Consider the following 15,614-nt stretch of genomic DNA (forward strand, 5'->3'; position numbering starts at 1 on the left):
ATCATATTCATATTCGAATATTAATGCAAATTTTTTTTTGATTTTTCTTTCGTTGTAAAGATCAGCCTGAGATCTATCTTTGTGTGAAAAAAAGTAAGCCGCTACCTCGTAAGGCGGCCGAGTCACGCGCGTTCAAACTTTTGTTAACTGGCGATTTTTTTTTGTCAACTAACATCCCTCTGGTTGCTTGTCATAGTGCTCTTCAATTCAGAAAGCAGATTTTGCTAAAAAAACCGTGATGCTCTTTTGTAATTTGGAGCTGGATCCATTTCTCATCTACACTTTTATTTATTAGTTTACTTATAGTCGAATTGCAAGTCCCCACATGGGATTCGACAGTTATTGTCTCTTTATGGACATAGTTTTGGATTTCACTATTACCTTTTACCTGCCTTCAATGAAACCGCGATTGTTAATTGTATTTAATTCGTTTTTTTTGGGAAAAAAAAACATCAGCATTTCAGGAACTTAAATATCGTTTTGAGTCAAACGAGCGTTCTCTCCTAAAAAACGAAATTTTTTTGCAAACTTTTATTGTTTTGGTGGAACTACATAAAAGGCGTGATGAAAACTTGAAGAGTGTGAAGCGAACTGAAGTAAAGAACAACCAGAAAAAATAAAAGGGACGAAATTCATTGCATATCTTACAGTAATAATTCATAAACATGAGGTAAAACAGTGGAAAATTCTCAGTCGCAACCTAACATAAAAAAATCCACTTGGACCATTTTCCAATTAAATTCATGCAAAAAATGTGATCACTTGGAACGGTCATTGGCTCACGCTGTAAAATGTGCTCCAAATTTTAACAAAAAATTCGAAATTTTTGTCACGTCACAATCGCAAAATGGTAAGATTTCGATGAACGTTTGCTAATTAAAATTGACTGAAAGAAAATAAAAAAGACAAAACACAGGATATCAGTGCAAATGGACGCACAGTGAAGGCTGTTATAAATGTCACGTTGAATGAAGAAGTCTTTTTCTCACAGTACAGCGGAGACCACAAGTAGAACTTGATTTGATAAGAAACTTGTCGTTTTGTAGTCTAAGCATGTTCACTGGATTGCACAGATTTTGCTTCCCGCTCTTTCGCCGTTCGGTTGGTGACCATCGGACTGTGGAAAAAACAAAATCGTTAACTCAACTGATGGCGTATGCAAAGATTGGCTGGAGAAAAATTGTGGCCAAGACAAATTACAGCAGGATGTTTGATAAGAAAACTTGCGTGTGTTGGACAAAGTATGTTTTTGTGGGCTGTAACGCAACAATGTAAATCTCCCACTCACAGGTAGATTGTCACTTTAATCGCTTTTCAAACGACTTAAATCCGAGTTTGAGGCCGTTTGGTGGACAAGATCGTCTATAGCAGTGGTTCTTAACCATTATTGTCTCATTTTCCACTTTCAGTTTGAAGGAAATCCTCTGTTCCCACTAGTATTTCAGTTTTTAAACTTGGTATTAAATTTTACCAACTATTGGTGCCGACTAATTACCCACCGACTCCTATAATTTCCCACTAAATTTAAAGCAGACAGATTCCAAAGTTTGCTGACAAAATCGTGTCTCCAAACAAAGCTGTTTGTTTTTTTGCACTGAATGCTGACAATAAATTTTTTATATCCATAACTGTCTGACAACGCTTGAGATATTTTTTCTCACATGGAATATATTTTCCCGTTAGTTGTTGACTCGAATTTATACCCGAAAGATAACAACAGTAAGTGGTCATATTTCATACTTAAACACAATTTGCATGCAAGTATAAACACAATTGTGCATCTTTGCCACGCGATGACAAACTCACCAGTTTCAAGGAAACGTCATTCAGTTTCTCCTTCAAGTTGTCAATCTCACTCTTGAGTCTCTGCTCCTGCTCCATCTTCTCCCTCTCGTGGTTCTCCTGCAACTTCCTCATCACGTCCTCGTGCTCCTTCTGAAGTTGAGCCACCTTCCTCTCGCTCGCGCGTTTCTCTTTCTCGAGTCTGTGGAGCAAGAGTCGCACGTGATAATCAGAAAACGAACAAAATTCTCGGTGCGCAAGTGCAGAGGGACATTTTTTGCTTATGTTTAAGCATGTCAGTAGCGTCGTGTTGGTCCCGCACCACGCTGTGTCAGCATAAATCAATTTCCAGTAAATATGAATATTTTTTATGCTATGAAAGCGAAAGTATATTACATTCCTGAGACTCCAGGGGGTGCCAAGGACGATCAGCGCCAGTTATGATATTTATTTTTGAACAAAAATATTTTTCGCCAAATATTTAGGGCTCCAGAACCGTATTTGTGAATCTTTTCTCGGACACACAATTTGATCACATATCATTCTATATTCGATTCTGTTTCAATAAGACAGTAACTGAAGATGCCAATAGGCGAAATTAATATTTCTGTCAAAAATAAAGATCATACACTGGCGCTGATCGCACTTCACACTATTAGAGTCTCAGGAATACAATATAATACATTGATTCGTAAAGATAGATCCGCCGGTCACCGAACTGTACAGGCATATTCTTGCAGTCATTTTCTCTATGAAAGCGAAAGTTAAAGAATTTTGCGCGTTGGTCGATCGTGGAGTGGTGCCTTATATAGGAAAACTGAGATTTCCACATTTACCAAATTGGGAAAACAACTTTATTGCGAAACAAAGAAAATTATTCACTCACCGCTCGAGTTCGGCGGTCATTTGAACTGGACTTCTGGACGGGGATCTGCTTGGAGTTCGTCGAGGCGCTAAAATGTGAAATACGTCGTAGCGTGAATTAGAGAGTTGAGATTAAGACAGAATTTCTACAATTTTTAGGGTCACGGAACCGTATTTGTGAATCTTTTCTCGGACACGCAATTTTTGAGATATCTACTTTTTCGACCCAACCAGCGTGGGCACAACGAAAACTACATAACGCAACCACCTATGCATATAGGGTTGCAAAAGGATACGAAATCATAAAACAGTGCACCTACTGTGCAATAAACACTATAGTTTTACTTTTTTCATACGGTTTTGGGGGAAATCCTGGCTTAAGAGATTCAATTGTGACTTTTAAAACTAAAATCACAACAAGCAGAAACTTCGGGCGGTTCCTTTTTTGTTCTTGAAACACATTTTTTTCCAATGACACAAAGTTTACATACAAGGTTGCAGGTATTTCGATTTGGACGGAAGACGAGATCTACGTGGGGAGGGATCCCTGGATCTGCTTTTCGATGCCGTTGAATTTTTACTTGCTGTTGCTGATCTCATCGTAAGGCGCTGCTGCCGATAAACGTGAAGAATGTTAATTACTTAAGGAGAAATATCGTAAACACGGATACATGAAACTATTCAACAAAAAAAATCTACTCAACAATTTCTGTCTCTACACAGGATCATGACAACTCTAGTAATTTTATTTCCATATTTTCCGCCATTAATTTCTATGCAAAATTTCATTTCTATGTAGAAATGTTATTGTTTTCGTACGGCGCGCTGGTGTCATTGATTCGAGCGATGTGTGTTGTATTTACCGACCGTGATTTGACGCCAGACAACTTGGCAAATAATGATACGATCAATATTTACATTTTATTTTTTTAATAAAGTCATTGTAAATTTGATCCACTCCGGTATTAATGCAAGCGTAAAGTTGTAAGATAGGAATAGCAAAAATACATTGACATTACTCAGAACAAACAGTCTTTATATTTCGGTTTATTCTTAACCTATCTCTATTTCTAAAGATAAATTTCGCATAATTTCTGAACGGTATTTCGTATTATTCCATAGCACAGTGCAGTATTTACATAAAAAAGAGGGATGGAAAATTTCACCACCAAAATAAAAAAATTCTTACATCGGCAGAGATCTGGCTTCGAACACTTGAGTCGGAACTTGAATCTGATTTCGCTGAAGTGTTCCTGATAACATGAGGAGGAATATAGAGGTAATAAACATATACCACTGACGCACAACTTTCCACGCTTCATTAACTATAACTATGCTAGAAAACTAAAAAAAAAACGATACGGTATTGTAAAAAACAAGAATATTGTAGAAACCTGCAGACAAACGCCAGAGATTGTTTCTTAAAATTACGTTACAAAGTTGCTTTACGGTTCTCAGCCTTTCCACTTGCGGACGAGTAAAGTTTTAAATCAATTACACGACCCGGCAAAAATTGTTACATAAAGATTGCAATAAAAAAATATTCAGGAAAAAAATAATAAAGCAAAACTATGCACTTCACACGAGAAATTAACTCATATTATAAATTTTGGGACCACTAAATAAAAACGCGGCACAGCTTTATAGTAATGTGTAACCCCTTAACAAACATGCGTTTATTTAGGCTTTTCCATCCATAGAATTAACCGAAATTAACATGGAGACGATATCTTACCTTGGTCTGTTGTTGCTGTTGTTGACGTTCGACGTCTTGCGATTTCTAGACACAAACGCCACATTTAAAATGTTTGTGAGGTTTTTTTTACAGTATGTTATTCACAAGAATTTTCCTCAAATAACAACTTACTGCCACTTACCTGGGCGTTGAGGCGGCTGACGCTTGTTTGGTTTTCGACGACTTGTTCGTCGGCGAACTTTTCTTTTCCTAATAAAAAGATATGGTTACGGTGAGCAACCGCGAAGATCTATTGGAACCTAAAAACTACTCGGAGGCCAGTTTTTTAATGGAATGAAAACAATGGCGACCGACATTAGACACAGAATCGTAACACAATGCTTACTGTAGGGACAATGATACCGAAATTAAACAAGCATTATAATAACTTTTTAAAATAGAACCAAATCACAGTGATTTGTTGGGTATTTATGGCGCCATTAACCACGATCTGTCTATAATTTGCGCCTCTTCACAAAAAAAAGAATGTAAAAATAGAAAATATGTTGAAAAAAACACGTCGCGCGTAAATAGATCGTAAAACGATGGAAAATAGAGATAATAAATAAGCTTTAGTGCCTCTGTTACGCAACTTTGGGGTAATATTAACGACATTAACGTATTTGTTGCCTTCTGATAAACCGCGAAACTCTTAATATAGGTTTTAAACGTCACAAGTCAATCAGACATTTTCGGATGGTCCACACACGGAATAATAAAACCATGAAATAAAGCCTCACAAATACGCTACACAGCATAAATGGCATCATTGCATTTAATAGTGCGTATAGGTGATTATTAAAATGAAGTGTCACGTTTCTTAAATTTAGCATGGACACAGCGTTCCGAGTTACGTTGTCCAAATGTGTTTTAGTTAAAAAAATCTTTTAGATGAGTTTTGATGTTGAAAGCAAAAATTTGCCCATTTTAGAAGTTTTTTTTACACAGGTCAAAATTTCGGGCAAGAAAAAATTCCGGGCAACGCTGTTCTCACCTACACGGCTAATAGTAAGGGCCTACCTCTTTTCTCGCTTCTTCCAGCTCCTGTTTCAGCCAGTGAGGAGTCAACTCGAATTCGGAAGCTTCAGAACTTGTGTCGTCGTTGCTGCTTTGTGATTGCTGAAGCGACGGAACCTGTAGGTGATCAAGTACAATTAATACTGGTTCCGTTTCATACAGAGGTCAGTGGTAAGTGTTTCTATTTGTTTTATTGAATATAAAGAAAACCTACTTATGTTACTATCTTGTTTTATTCTCTAAATAGTTTTTTTTTTGCTCTGCGTCTGAAATTGTCTGAACTTTGGCACACAACTAAAAGCTGGAAATATGGAATTGCCCCCAACAAAAGCAAATTCGTTGTGAAATTGCATTTGGCGACCTAAAATGGGATCCCATTGTTTAAAAATTCTTGCTTTACATAAGTACAGGGGTTCGAACAGGGAAAACACCAGAAAAATACACTCTGGGATATCGAAAAACAAACATATTTTACCCTGAGGCTTTGGACGCTCGTTTTGTTGTTGAGCGATTTTCTCCTTTTGTCCATGCCAGCTACAGGCGGGGGAGCGTTCGTTTCAACCAGAATAAACAACTTATCCTGATACGGAATAAGGGTGTCCAAGTACGCGGTTAGACCTTCGGACGGGTTATGGTTGTTGCTGATATTCAAATAAAGCATATTTAAAAGCAAGACCACGAACGGAATTAAGTTTCATGGCTAATTTAAAAAACTTTTCTTATGTTTAGTAATTATACATGATCATTTAAAACTTTCAATGAAATTCGATTTAACATAAAAGAAATAGGTTGGTTTGCCAATAAATCACAAAATTCGCATGAAAAAAACGATTATCACAAGCTGTTAATTTAAGGAGGTTTCATTCAAACATTGGTTCAATAAACACACATATGTTATTAGTGTTTACAGATGGTTCGTCACTTACTAAATATTAAGGATGGGTAACGGGGTGTGTACGATCTCTGGCAGTTTTACTGCAATGTCAAAGTCAGCATCTGAAATAAACTTTGATTAATAAGATGCATGATCTTGTTCCTAATTTTTGTTCCAAAGATCAATAAATCTGTCTTGGTTTTCAACCTCAACGAATTTTCTATTTATACAAAAAACTTTTACGAACGAAGTTTAAACATTTTGGTGTAAAATACAAAGAAAACCAACACAATGTGTCATTGTAATGTTTTGACACAAACACCTATTGATATACATATTAGGTTTCAAAATAGACAAAAAAATTCCTGTTCTGTCAGAACTACATATATATGTAAATCAACAACTTCACTGGCTTAAACCATAACATTCAACAACTCTTACAAAACAAAGCAACACTTTATTGGACAAACCTTCCAGATTAACATCCTGGTAGCTTGAAGCTCTACTGATACATTCAGAGGCAGTGTCCTGTTGGTAGCTGTGTATAGACAAATGTATGTAGGATATTTTCAAAATGTTTGCACAATTCTTCACTTATTGATCAGCAATAAAACAAACCATTTCCCTGGGGTAGTATTTATTTAATTGGAGGCAAGGTTCTTTTACAATGTGGATTTGAATAACTGATATGATTTAATTTTTTTTAAAACTCGCTGAAAAAGCTCATATTCCCAATATTTCCAACGCACTTAGTTGTGGTATTATGAACTTTACATTATCAACATATAGCACCACACAATGTGGTAGAGACAAGCAAACTTGGAATCAAAATATTTCTAGTAAAAAAGGAAATTAAAGCAGTTGAAATGACCTTCAATACACATAAAAAAACTTCGAGATTGAAATTTTTCTATTTATTTTGTAGTTCCTATTCATGATGACCCGTTTTTGATTTTATGAACTGTAACTTTAGTTTTGATATTATGCAATTATAAAATGTTTATTTTATAATAGGGAGTTACCTAGAAGCACTTCTAATGCTCAGGGTGCTAGCAGTGCTGAATGATCGCTTGTGGCTCTTCTCATCTTTTGGAGGTTGAAGATGGCTGTTTATTGTGGCTTCCACCGGTCCAAACCTTGTCCCCCAGTACAAGATGTTGCCACTCTCACAACCAGCTGCAGTGTATGTGCTGCCACATGCCACCACCTAGTGGTAAAAAAGTTTTTTATATTTGTCTCCAACAGTTGATGATGAAAACCAAAACATACAATTAGTGTTAACAATGCAAGCAAACGTTAAACACCAAACTGGTGAACAAAGTAACCCAATATTAGTGCAAAGGTATGGATGTAGTATTTGGTACAACGTTAAGCACTGACTATTTCGGTGAAATGCACCAACAAAGCATTGAGATATATTTTACCAATACAAAATAACTACAAAAAGCTACAATAACCAAAGGCAAACAGGTTGAAAAATGTTACAATTTAACTACTTACTGTGACATCTTCATCCTTTATTGTTTTCACAGTGTGAGGTGAAGGTTTGGGCTTGATGTCTTTTGTTGCCATTTGGCCTTCTTTGTTACTAAAAATAATACTTGAATGTCACTTACAAGTACCCTAATATGTCAGCGTGTTATGCAAAAGGACACAGATTCCATGGAAACCTATACCTTCTGTATGATCACATTGGTAGCTTAACTATGTATAATACTGATAAAAGACAATAAAAAACTCTTAACATAGTTTATTAGTGATGACAAGGATCTACCTTCCCATGACCAAGATTTGTCCAGGTTCAGTTAAAACCACTGTGTGATGTCTTCCCATAGAAACATCTAACACTGCTTTAATTGACTTCAAAGGGGTCGGGACTTTCCTGCATTCCACTTCAGTCTAAAAACAAAGAAAACCACATCTTCAATTGCAATAGTGCTAACGCTTATTTTTATTTATCTTAGTTTTCATGATAGGCTAGTTTAGGATGGGTCCAAAAACTGTTATTATAAATAATTAAATGTTTTGTATTCATTCAAAAAGATAGTTCAGAGAAATTGTGACAGTTGCATTTATATAACTTAAATTAAATAATTTAGTTTTTAAATAGAGTTGAAATTTTTTCAGGGAGGCAACTAAATGACAGGTAGCACATGAAAGACTCCTGGTATTCTGACCTTCTGCAGTTAATTTGTCAAACCTAACTTATATGCTTGTGGCCTACTAGCTTGCACTGAAACAATATTGTGGTCCTGCATACTTGGACCATCCTAAACTAAGGTCGTTTATGAAATTTTGCATGTGTAGTTGATATTTTGGGTTTGTCACAATCAACAGATATTTGAAAAAATGGATTCAATGCAAATTGTCTCATAGCAATATGATCCTAAAATAAAGATACAGTTATACAGTAACATACTTTTTTCAGTTTGCTTTGAAATGCCATGAGGAAGCCAGTCCGTTCATTCAGGCCCAGTTTATTGAAATTATTGTTTCCACATGCAAGCAATGTTCCAATCTCTGAACGCAGTAAAAAAGGACATTACCACACACAACAAAAGTCAACAACTTTTCTGAGACGTTATTGTGGAATTGAAAATTAAAAACAACCAATGGGTTAAAATAGTTTCAGGATTATGCAATGCAACAATAACATATCTGCCTAATTTGTTAAAACAGAGCTTCTTAACTGGGTCCATGGACTTTTGAAGGGGCTTGCAAGCATATTCCAAACATTACTTTCAGTGATTAACTTAATTTTTTTAAGGGTCACTACACAAAAAAGGCGTTAAAATTTTTCTGTTAATTGGGGTCAACATGGTTGTAAAAAATTGGCTAAGGTAAAAAGTTTTCACTGGGAGTAATCTATTACAGCCAACTTAAACAGTCCAGTTACAGTAGTAAGTTTCCATTGATCGAAACCTGTTATAAACATAGTTGCATCGCTTGCGCATCTGATATCTCGTATTGATTGGCTTATGTTGATCTTCGTCGGTTCAATCACGTCTTCCTCATCTCCAGTGCCCAGTCGACCGTGACCACCACATCCCCAGGAATAAATCTAGATTAGTCAACAAATATGTGATATTGATAAGGCATGCGATCTAAACTGCAAGTCACTTCATGTAACAAGCAAATACTAAACTTCGAAAATCCATACACTGACCAACATTGATTCACATAATTTACATGGACAGCTGACTCGATGACCTTTATGGTTTTATCGGTGCCCATACCATTTTATCTCTTTGTATATTGTTCGTCTGCATAGTTGTTTTTTTGCGCAAAATAAGCATGATTTAATTTACATATAAATGCTTTTTTGGAAACATATGTTCATTTACAGCAAATCTCTAACTATTTAATCTTTCACTGCGGGCAACAAAAAAAGATACAAATATGCAGAAAAAATTTCTTCACATTGTTACTTGGACATAAACAAACCCCCACATACCCCGCCATCAGTTCCAAGTGCAACGACATGGTTGTCACCGCAGGAAACTGACTGCACATCAATAGGAAGAAGAGCCTCAATAAGCCGCGGACTTGTACAACGACTGTAATCACCATGTCCGAGGCAACCAAACTGACCATCGCCACATGTCATCACAATGCCATTGTCGGACACGAAAACTGTGAAGTTGGCTCCACAGCTGGCACTGGAAGACAATTAACTTGGTTTTATGTGTCGTTGTATGTTGGTTACCAGTTTTATTGCTGGCACTTAACACACATTGTAAAACAGTTACTCACGAAGTATCTTTAAAACACATTAGGAACAACAGTTAATACAACCCATAAATGTATTCACGAACCTAACAGAACATTATCGGCTAAAACATTTCAGTCTTTCAAGCAAAACTATCCAGCACTCACGAGATAATTGATTTTCCTTTCAAGGCTTCAATGGACACGGGTTCAGTAATAGTTGTAAGATGGCCGTGTCCTAGTTGGCCGAAACTGTTGTCGCCCCAAGTGTAGATATACTGATCCATTGCCACGACAACCACATGGTTATGCCCTACTGCCATCTAGTGAAAAATGAAACCAACGGTAAAATATTGACAGAGGAGGTTTTTAAATGTATTGAATCAAATGTTTAACACAAATATGTGTAACTACTCCACACTTTGAAAGGACAAGTCTAAGTACAAAGAATGATCATGTTGAACATAAAAACATTGCCACTAATTAAATCCGAACCCAGCAACCAGCAAAAAAATTAGTACCTGTTTAATTTTGATTTTTGATGGAAGGCCTTCGACAGGGGAGATGTGCATAACGTTGAATTTGTACGAGTAGATGACAGATCGCGTTCCCTCCGCTTGCTTTCTTTCACCACAACTTCTTGAACCAGGGGTTATGTGGGGTCGAATCTCACTGGGATAGTGGGAGAGCAATGCTGGAAGGTGGATCTGTTCCAGTTGGTTTGCTGTGGGTCTTAGTCTAAAATGACAGGAAAATGATATAAATGTAGTGGGTCCTCCACATTTTGTAAGCCCCATTTTTAAAATCACCAGGTCTACGGGACAATATTAAAATGTGCTTGAAATTCATTTGCCCAACTAAGTTGTACATTTCTTTACATAAAAGAAAGGGGCGTGACAAGACAAGTGAGAATGATCAGAAACAAAAAAATATTAATTATAAAATGTAAACTGTGTACCGGAAAAAAAGAAAAAAGGGATATATATACACTTAACACAGTAATATTTCATGCAAAGGCATGATTGGCAGGATCGCCCCACTACGCAGGACCTTGCTTGGCGATCACAGCTATTGTATCGCGATCAGCCTATCTGGATCAGCCACTTTTTCCTGACAAGTTGGAGCAAGATTTGAAAAATCAAGCTCCCGGTGAGGTTTAAACTCACGACCCTGGGCTAACCAGGCCCAACGCTCTACCAACTGAGCTACAGGAGGTCAGTGGTTTCACGGGGTATATTGTGGCCAAGGTACACTGGTGCGCAAGCGCACAACTTGCCAGGCAACCTATATACACTTAATATACTAAAATGTGGTAAAGTATGTCCTTGCTTATTCATGGACCCACTGAAATGACATCACAGATCCCTTGCAGTCTGCGAACTCCAGGTTAGTATCATTTATATGAACATATTGGGCATAAAAAGTACTGAATTATGTTAATTTGTATATATTTGCCAAGAATGAGGTCAATTACTATTGGTATTTAGAGTAAAACTGAAGCTAATTGATTTAAATATGATTGAATCAATGAAATGCATAGGAGATAAATGCATAGTGGATAAGAAGCAACCACAAGATTGTCAATATGTTTAATTCACTCACTCTGGGTCTCTATGAAGCATATCCTTGACCAACTTCCGGAGTTCAGACGAATAGTCCCCTCGAATTGGCGCAATTTGTCCATTCATGATTTTATTGACCAGAGCGGGAAGATTCGTTCCTTCGAAGGTCCTTTGCAACGTTGCCATTTCATAGAGAATGCAACCAAGGGCCCAAATGTCTGACTTTTCGTCATAAGATTTTCCCTCGCACATTTCGGGGGAGATGTAATACGGTGTACCTGTGCGTTAATTAACAATACATAAATACATGTATTTCATGTAATCAGTATAATCAAGGTTATGAAATTTACACACAATTTAATGGGAAAATTAACTTAAAAATTATATGTTTGTGAGTAGAAATTCAGGCAAAAAATAATTTAAATACAGTGAGCAGCAGATAGAGCCACTACTATGACCTTATAGGCAAATATATATGACTAATGTTTCTATTGAAAACATTTAGGTAATTTTTGTCATTTTTCACATTTATCAAATCATGTTCATTTTTGCGAAAAAAAAGCAACTACGCAAACAACAATATACAAGGAAATGAAATGGCATGTGCACTGATAAAACCATAAAGGGTATCGAGTTATGCATATATGTATGTTTATCATAACTGAAGAAGTGCAGTATTACCCACCTAGCACAGTGTTAGCAACATTTCTACTGTTCATAACCTTTGAAATACCGAAGTCACCAATCTTCACAAAACCATCTTTTGTCAAAAAGATGTTGGCAGTTTTCAGGTCTCGATGCAAAACTTTTTGTCCGTGCATGTAACATATTCCACAAACGATCTGACCAAACTTTGATAGAATTTCTTTTTCTTCTAGTGGAGTTTCCTTTAAATTCCCAAAAACGATCAGTTACATGTACTATTTTTGACGCAAAGATTTGAACCCAGGTTATCATGGCAATAAAACCCAATCAGGTCTTCGCATATGGTCACCATCGCACATACATACACTATTATAGTAGGTAGTAATTATAGTATACAACTATTGGTGCCGTTTAGCTCTAGACTGGGGACTACCCCTTTTGAGATACAGACCACTGTCTAGTGATCATTGATGTCTATGATCCACACTTATACCCTGAACATCAAACATTGCGAAATTCAAATACAGTCATAGGATTGTGTAAATATGAACGCGAAGGAAATGCTGGAAAACATTAATCAAAGAAGACACAGACCCGTTTGTTCAAATGCTGTGCCAGTGTCCCATCATCAGCGTACTCCATTTCGATCATAAGAACGCCGTTTGTCTCAAACGTGTCGTAGTAGCAAATAATATTGGGGTGGTTTAACATGGCAAGAACTTTAGTCTGTAAACAACACACCAAGGGGTCGATTCAATATTATGTAAGGGTTTCATCCCAGAATTCACCTCATTCATCGCCATCTGCCTCTCGTGGTTGTTCAGTTCTGTCATGTTTATTTCCTTGAGCACGACGAGGGAATTGTCATCTTTCTTGCGATAGAGCACAGCCGCGCCAAACGCACCTACAATGTGTAAACAGGAAGTGGTTCCATAAAACGAAATTAAAAGGCTTTATTTGTAATGGTTCGAGTGTATTTTTAGACAAATATTAAAAAAAATTGAGCCCAAATGGGAATATTTGCACAGGTGCATAAAGAATGTGATGTTTGCTTTATATTCTTTACATATTAACATGCAATTTTAAATCATAAACATTACAAGGCAATATTTTCACATAATTTTTTTCCTTGAAAAATGGTTTTAAATGCATTTAATTTAAACAGAAGATTTTTAGGCAGTTTATACAATATGCTTTGATAAACTACACAAGATAAATATTTTAAACATAGATAAAAGTGAGATTTTGTGAAAACCATGTTTTTTGAAACAAAATGATACGAGAATATTTACGACAAAAAGCCATAAAATTGTGAGGTGCATAACAAACACCTAGATTACAGCAAAATACATAAAACAACCTGTCCTCTATGACAAAGGTCAGATTTCCCATTTTCTCTACCAATATTTGCTTGTTTACCTTTCCCGACCATGCGTATTTTTTCAAACAAGTCCATTGTTTGATTTGTGCCACTGCTCCAGTTTCGCAATTTATCCGCTGGAAAGTAAATCTCCCCGACAGAACATTGTTTGTCGTTCACTTCCACAATTACGTCTGAGGCTGAGAGTTCTTTCGACAAATAAACTGGAATTCCTGAATAGTTTGAAGAAACTTTCTATTAAATTTAAACCTGATGATTTCTTTCATTAAAACAGACTATCATTCGACATTTTTGTCAGATTTTAACCAAAAAATAAATCGGCTGCATAAAAAATGGTCAACGAAAGTCAATTGAAAACAATAATTCTTTTGTGTGTCAACAAGCCATTTTTTTCCAAAAAATCACTCTTTTCATAAAAAGACATGCAGGTATAACCGCATACCGAGTAATTTCTGAAGTTGCTTCACGAAACCATCCTGTTGGCATCCAATTGCAAACAAGTCAAGACGACAATGAGACTTTTTATCCACAAATTTTTCAAAAAGAATTCTAAAAAATTTTCCTGCGAAGCAAAATGGCATTTGTCACATAAACAAACAAATCATTTGTATTTTCAACTATAAACTACTCTGGCATTAAACTGTAAACACAAGAAATAATACGACATTGGCAATTATCAAGCTATTAGGCTATCAAAGTAATCATAAACAACACTACTGATGGTGTCAATGCAACCTACTTTTGTCTAACGTAAAATTAAAATATTGGGTAATCATAGTTTCTCAACAGTGGTTTTCATAGGTGATGAGGGCAAGGGTGATGACCATACTATATTAAAAATCTTCTTTTAAGGGTAAGCAGAGGCCATAGGGCTTTAGCAGTACAGCAGAGGTTGGTCAAGAAATACAAAAGGTTGAGAACCACCGGGTTTAAGTTTTCTAACCTGGACCATCTTTGGAGGTGAGGCAAGTGCTTGAACCAAGGATTCCAAGATTGTTTTCCAAATGTGCCATAAGCATTCCATTTGGCTTGCAAGTGACCATCAAGCCAACAGAAGAAACCTAATAGTCAAAACCAAGTTAAATCAACTGTGGTGACTTTGCAGTCAAATCCACCCAATAGGCACCAAAGTGGGTATGAATCACAGGAGACAAATGAGAAGAGCACAATATGCAAAGCTGAGTAAAACTAAGTTATCATGGTATCTATAGTCTAACATGCACAGGCAATGCAAAAATATTAAGTCATCACTTTTTTTTGCTACTTAAGAAACTACTCTGAAGATGCAAGCAAGCTATGGCAAATATAAAACATATATACATTTAATACAAATAAACTTTATTTTACAAAGCTAAACCAACCTTTTGTCCGGGATCCAAGGAACAACATATAAGAGCCAACAGGGAGTCAAATGTTACTGTTTCGTAATTATAGAGAACCGCCACAACATCGCTGTTCACAGATTTTTCCAGTACTGCAGCAGATTTACACTTGCTAGATACAATCAGCAACTTCATCGGATTCTCTTTGCTATAAAAAGTTAACAGTTGGCATTTGAAATACTACCACAGTTGATAAAAAACACATGTTTTCAACTGTAAACAATTTTTGTATGGAAATATTTAGTTACACATTCTGTATTTTGTTTTTAAGTATTCAAGTAAACTAAGTAAAAATATTTAAAATTATTAACAAAACCTGCTCACAAAAATGTCACCTGTGTTTGTTAATGATCGTCGTGAGCTCTTTAGCCTCCAATCCTTCAACTGATTTAGAAATCGGAGCTGGTCGATGCTGTGTAATAGATCCATTTGCACTCGATGGTTTGCTAATTGGTATTTTTGTCCCATTCTGTGCCAGTCGGTGTCCATTTATTCTGTTGGGCTTCGGAGATACACTGCGGGCTCGCTTTGGGTGTTGGACAAACAATTTCTCACCCCTGCTCCTTCCTATGCCTTGTGACATTATTTGTGGCACCACCACCAAATGGGCAGCTTTGAAATAAATGACACCCAATGCTAGAAAGTCATATCAATTGATTTTTTG

The 15,614-nt window shown here is 36.3% G+C and overlaps 1 protein-coding gene across 2 annotated transcripts; it reads right to left on the minus strand.

Moving 5' to 3' along the window:
* Positions 1-547: 547 nt before the first annotated feature.
* On the minus strand, positions 548-15,614 carry LOC145894829 (uncharacterized). Of its 2 annotated transcripts, none has more exons than XM_082983493.1 (28): positions 15,286-15,614; positions 14,930-15,098; positions 14,512-14,629; positions 14,011-14,130; positions 13,607-13,780; positions 12,976-13,091; positions 12,782-12,913; positions 12,228-12,429; positions 11,583-11,820; positions 10,502-10,718; positions 10,149-10,303; positions 9,727-9,931; positions 9,195-9,333; positions 8,692-8,792; positions 8,047-8,171; positions 7,773-7,860; positions 7,295-7,479; positions 6,743-6,810; positions 6,325-6,394; positions 5,874-6,039; positions 5,402-5,515; positions 4,524-4,591; positions 4,382-4,426; positions 3,836-3,899; positions 3,138-3,255; positions 2,669-2,735; positions 1,807-1,984; positions 548-1,117 (listed from the first exon to the last, which is right to left on the minus strand). In XM_082983493.1, the coding sequence occupies exons 1-28, from the start codon at positions 15,531-15,533 to the stop codon at positions 1,058-1,060; spliced, it is 3,750 nt and encodes a 1,249-aa protein (XP_082839619.1). In that variant the 5' UTR covers positions 15,534-15,614; the 3' UTR covers positions 548-1,057. The 2 variants fall into 2 exon arrangements, with proteins under 2 accessions (XP_082839619.1, XP_082839610.1); XM_082983484.1 differs by having other exon boundaries at positions 3,138-3,258.

Source organism: Ascidia mentula, chromosome 1 (assembly GCF_947561715.1).
Source record: "Ascidia mentula chromosome 1, kaAscMent1.1, whole genome shotgun sequence".
Classification (NCBI taxonomy): Eukaryota; Metazoa; Chordata; class Ascidiacea; order Phlebobranchia; family Ascidiidae; genus Ascidia; species Ascidia mentula.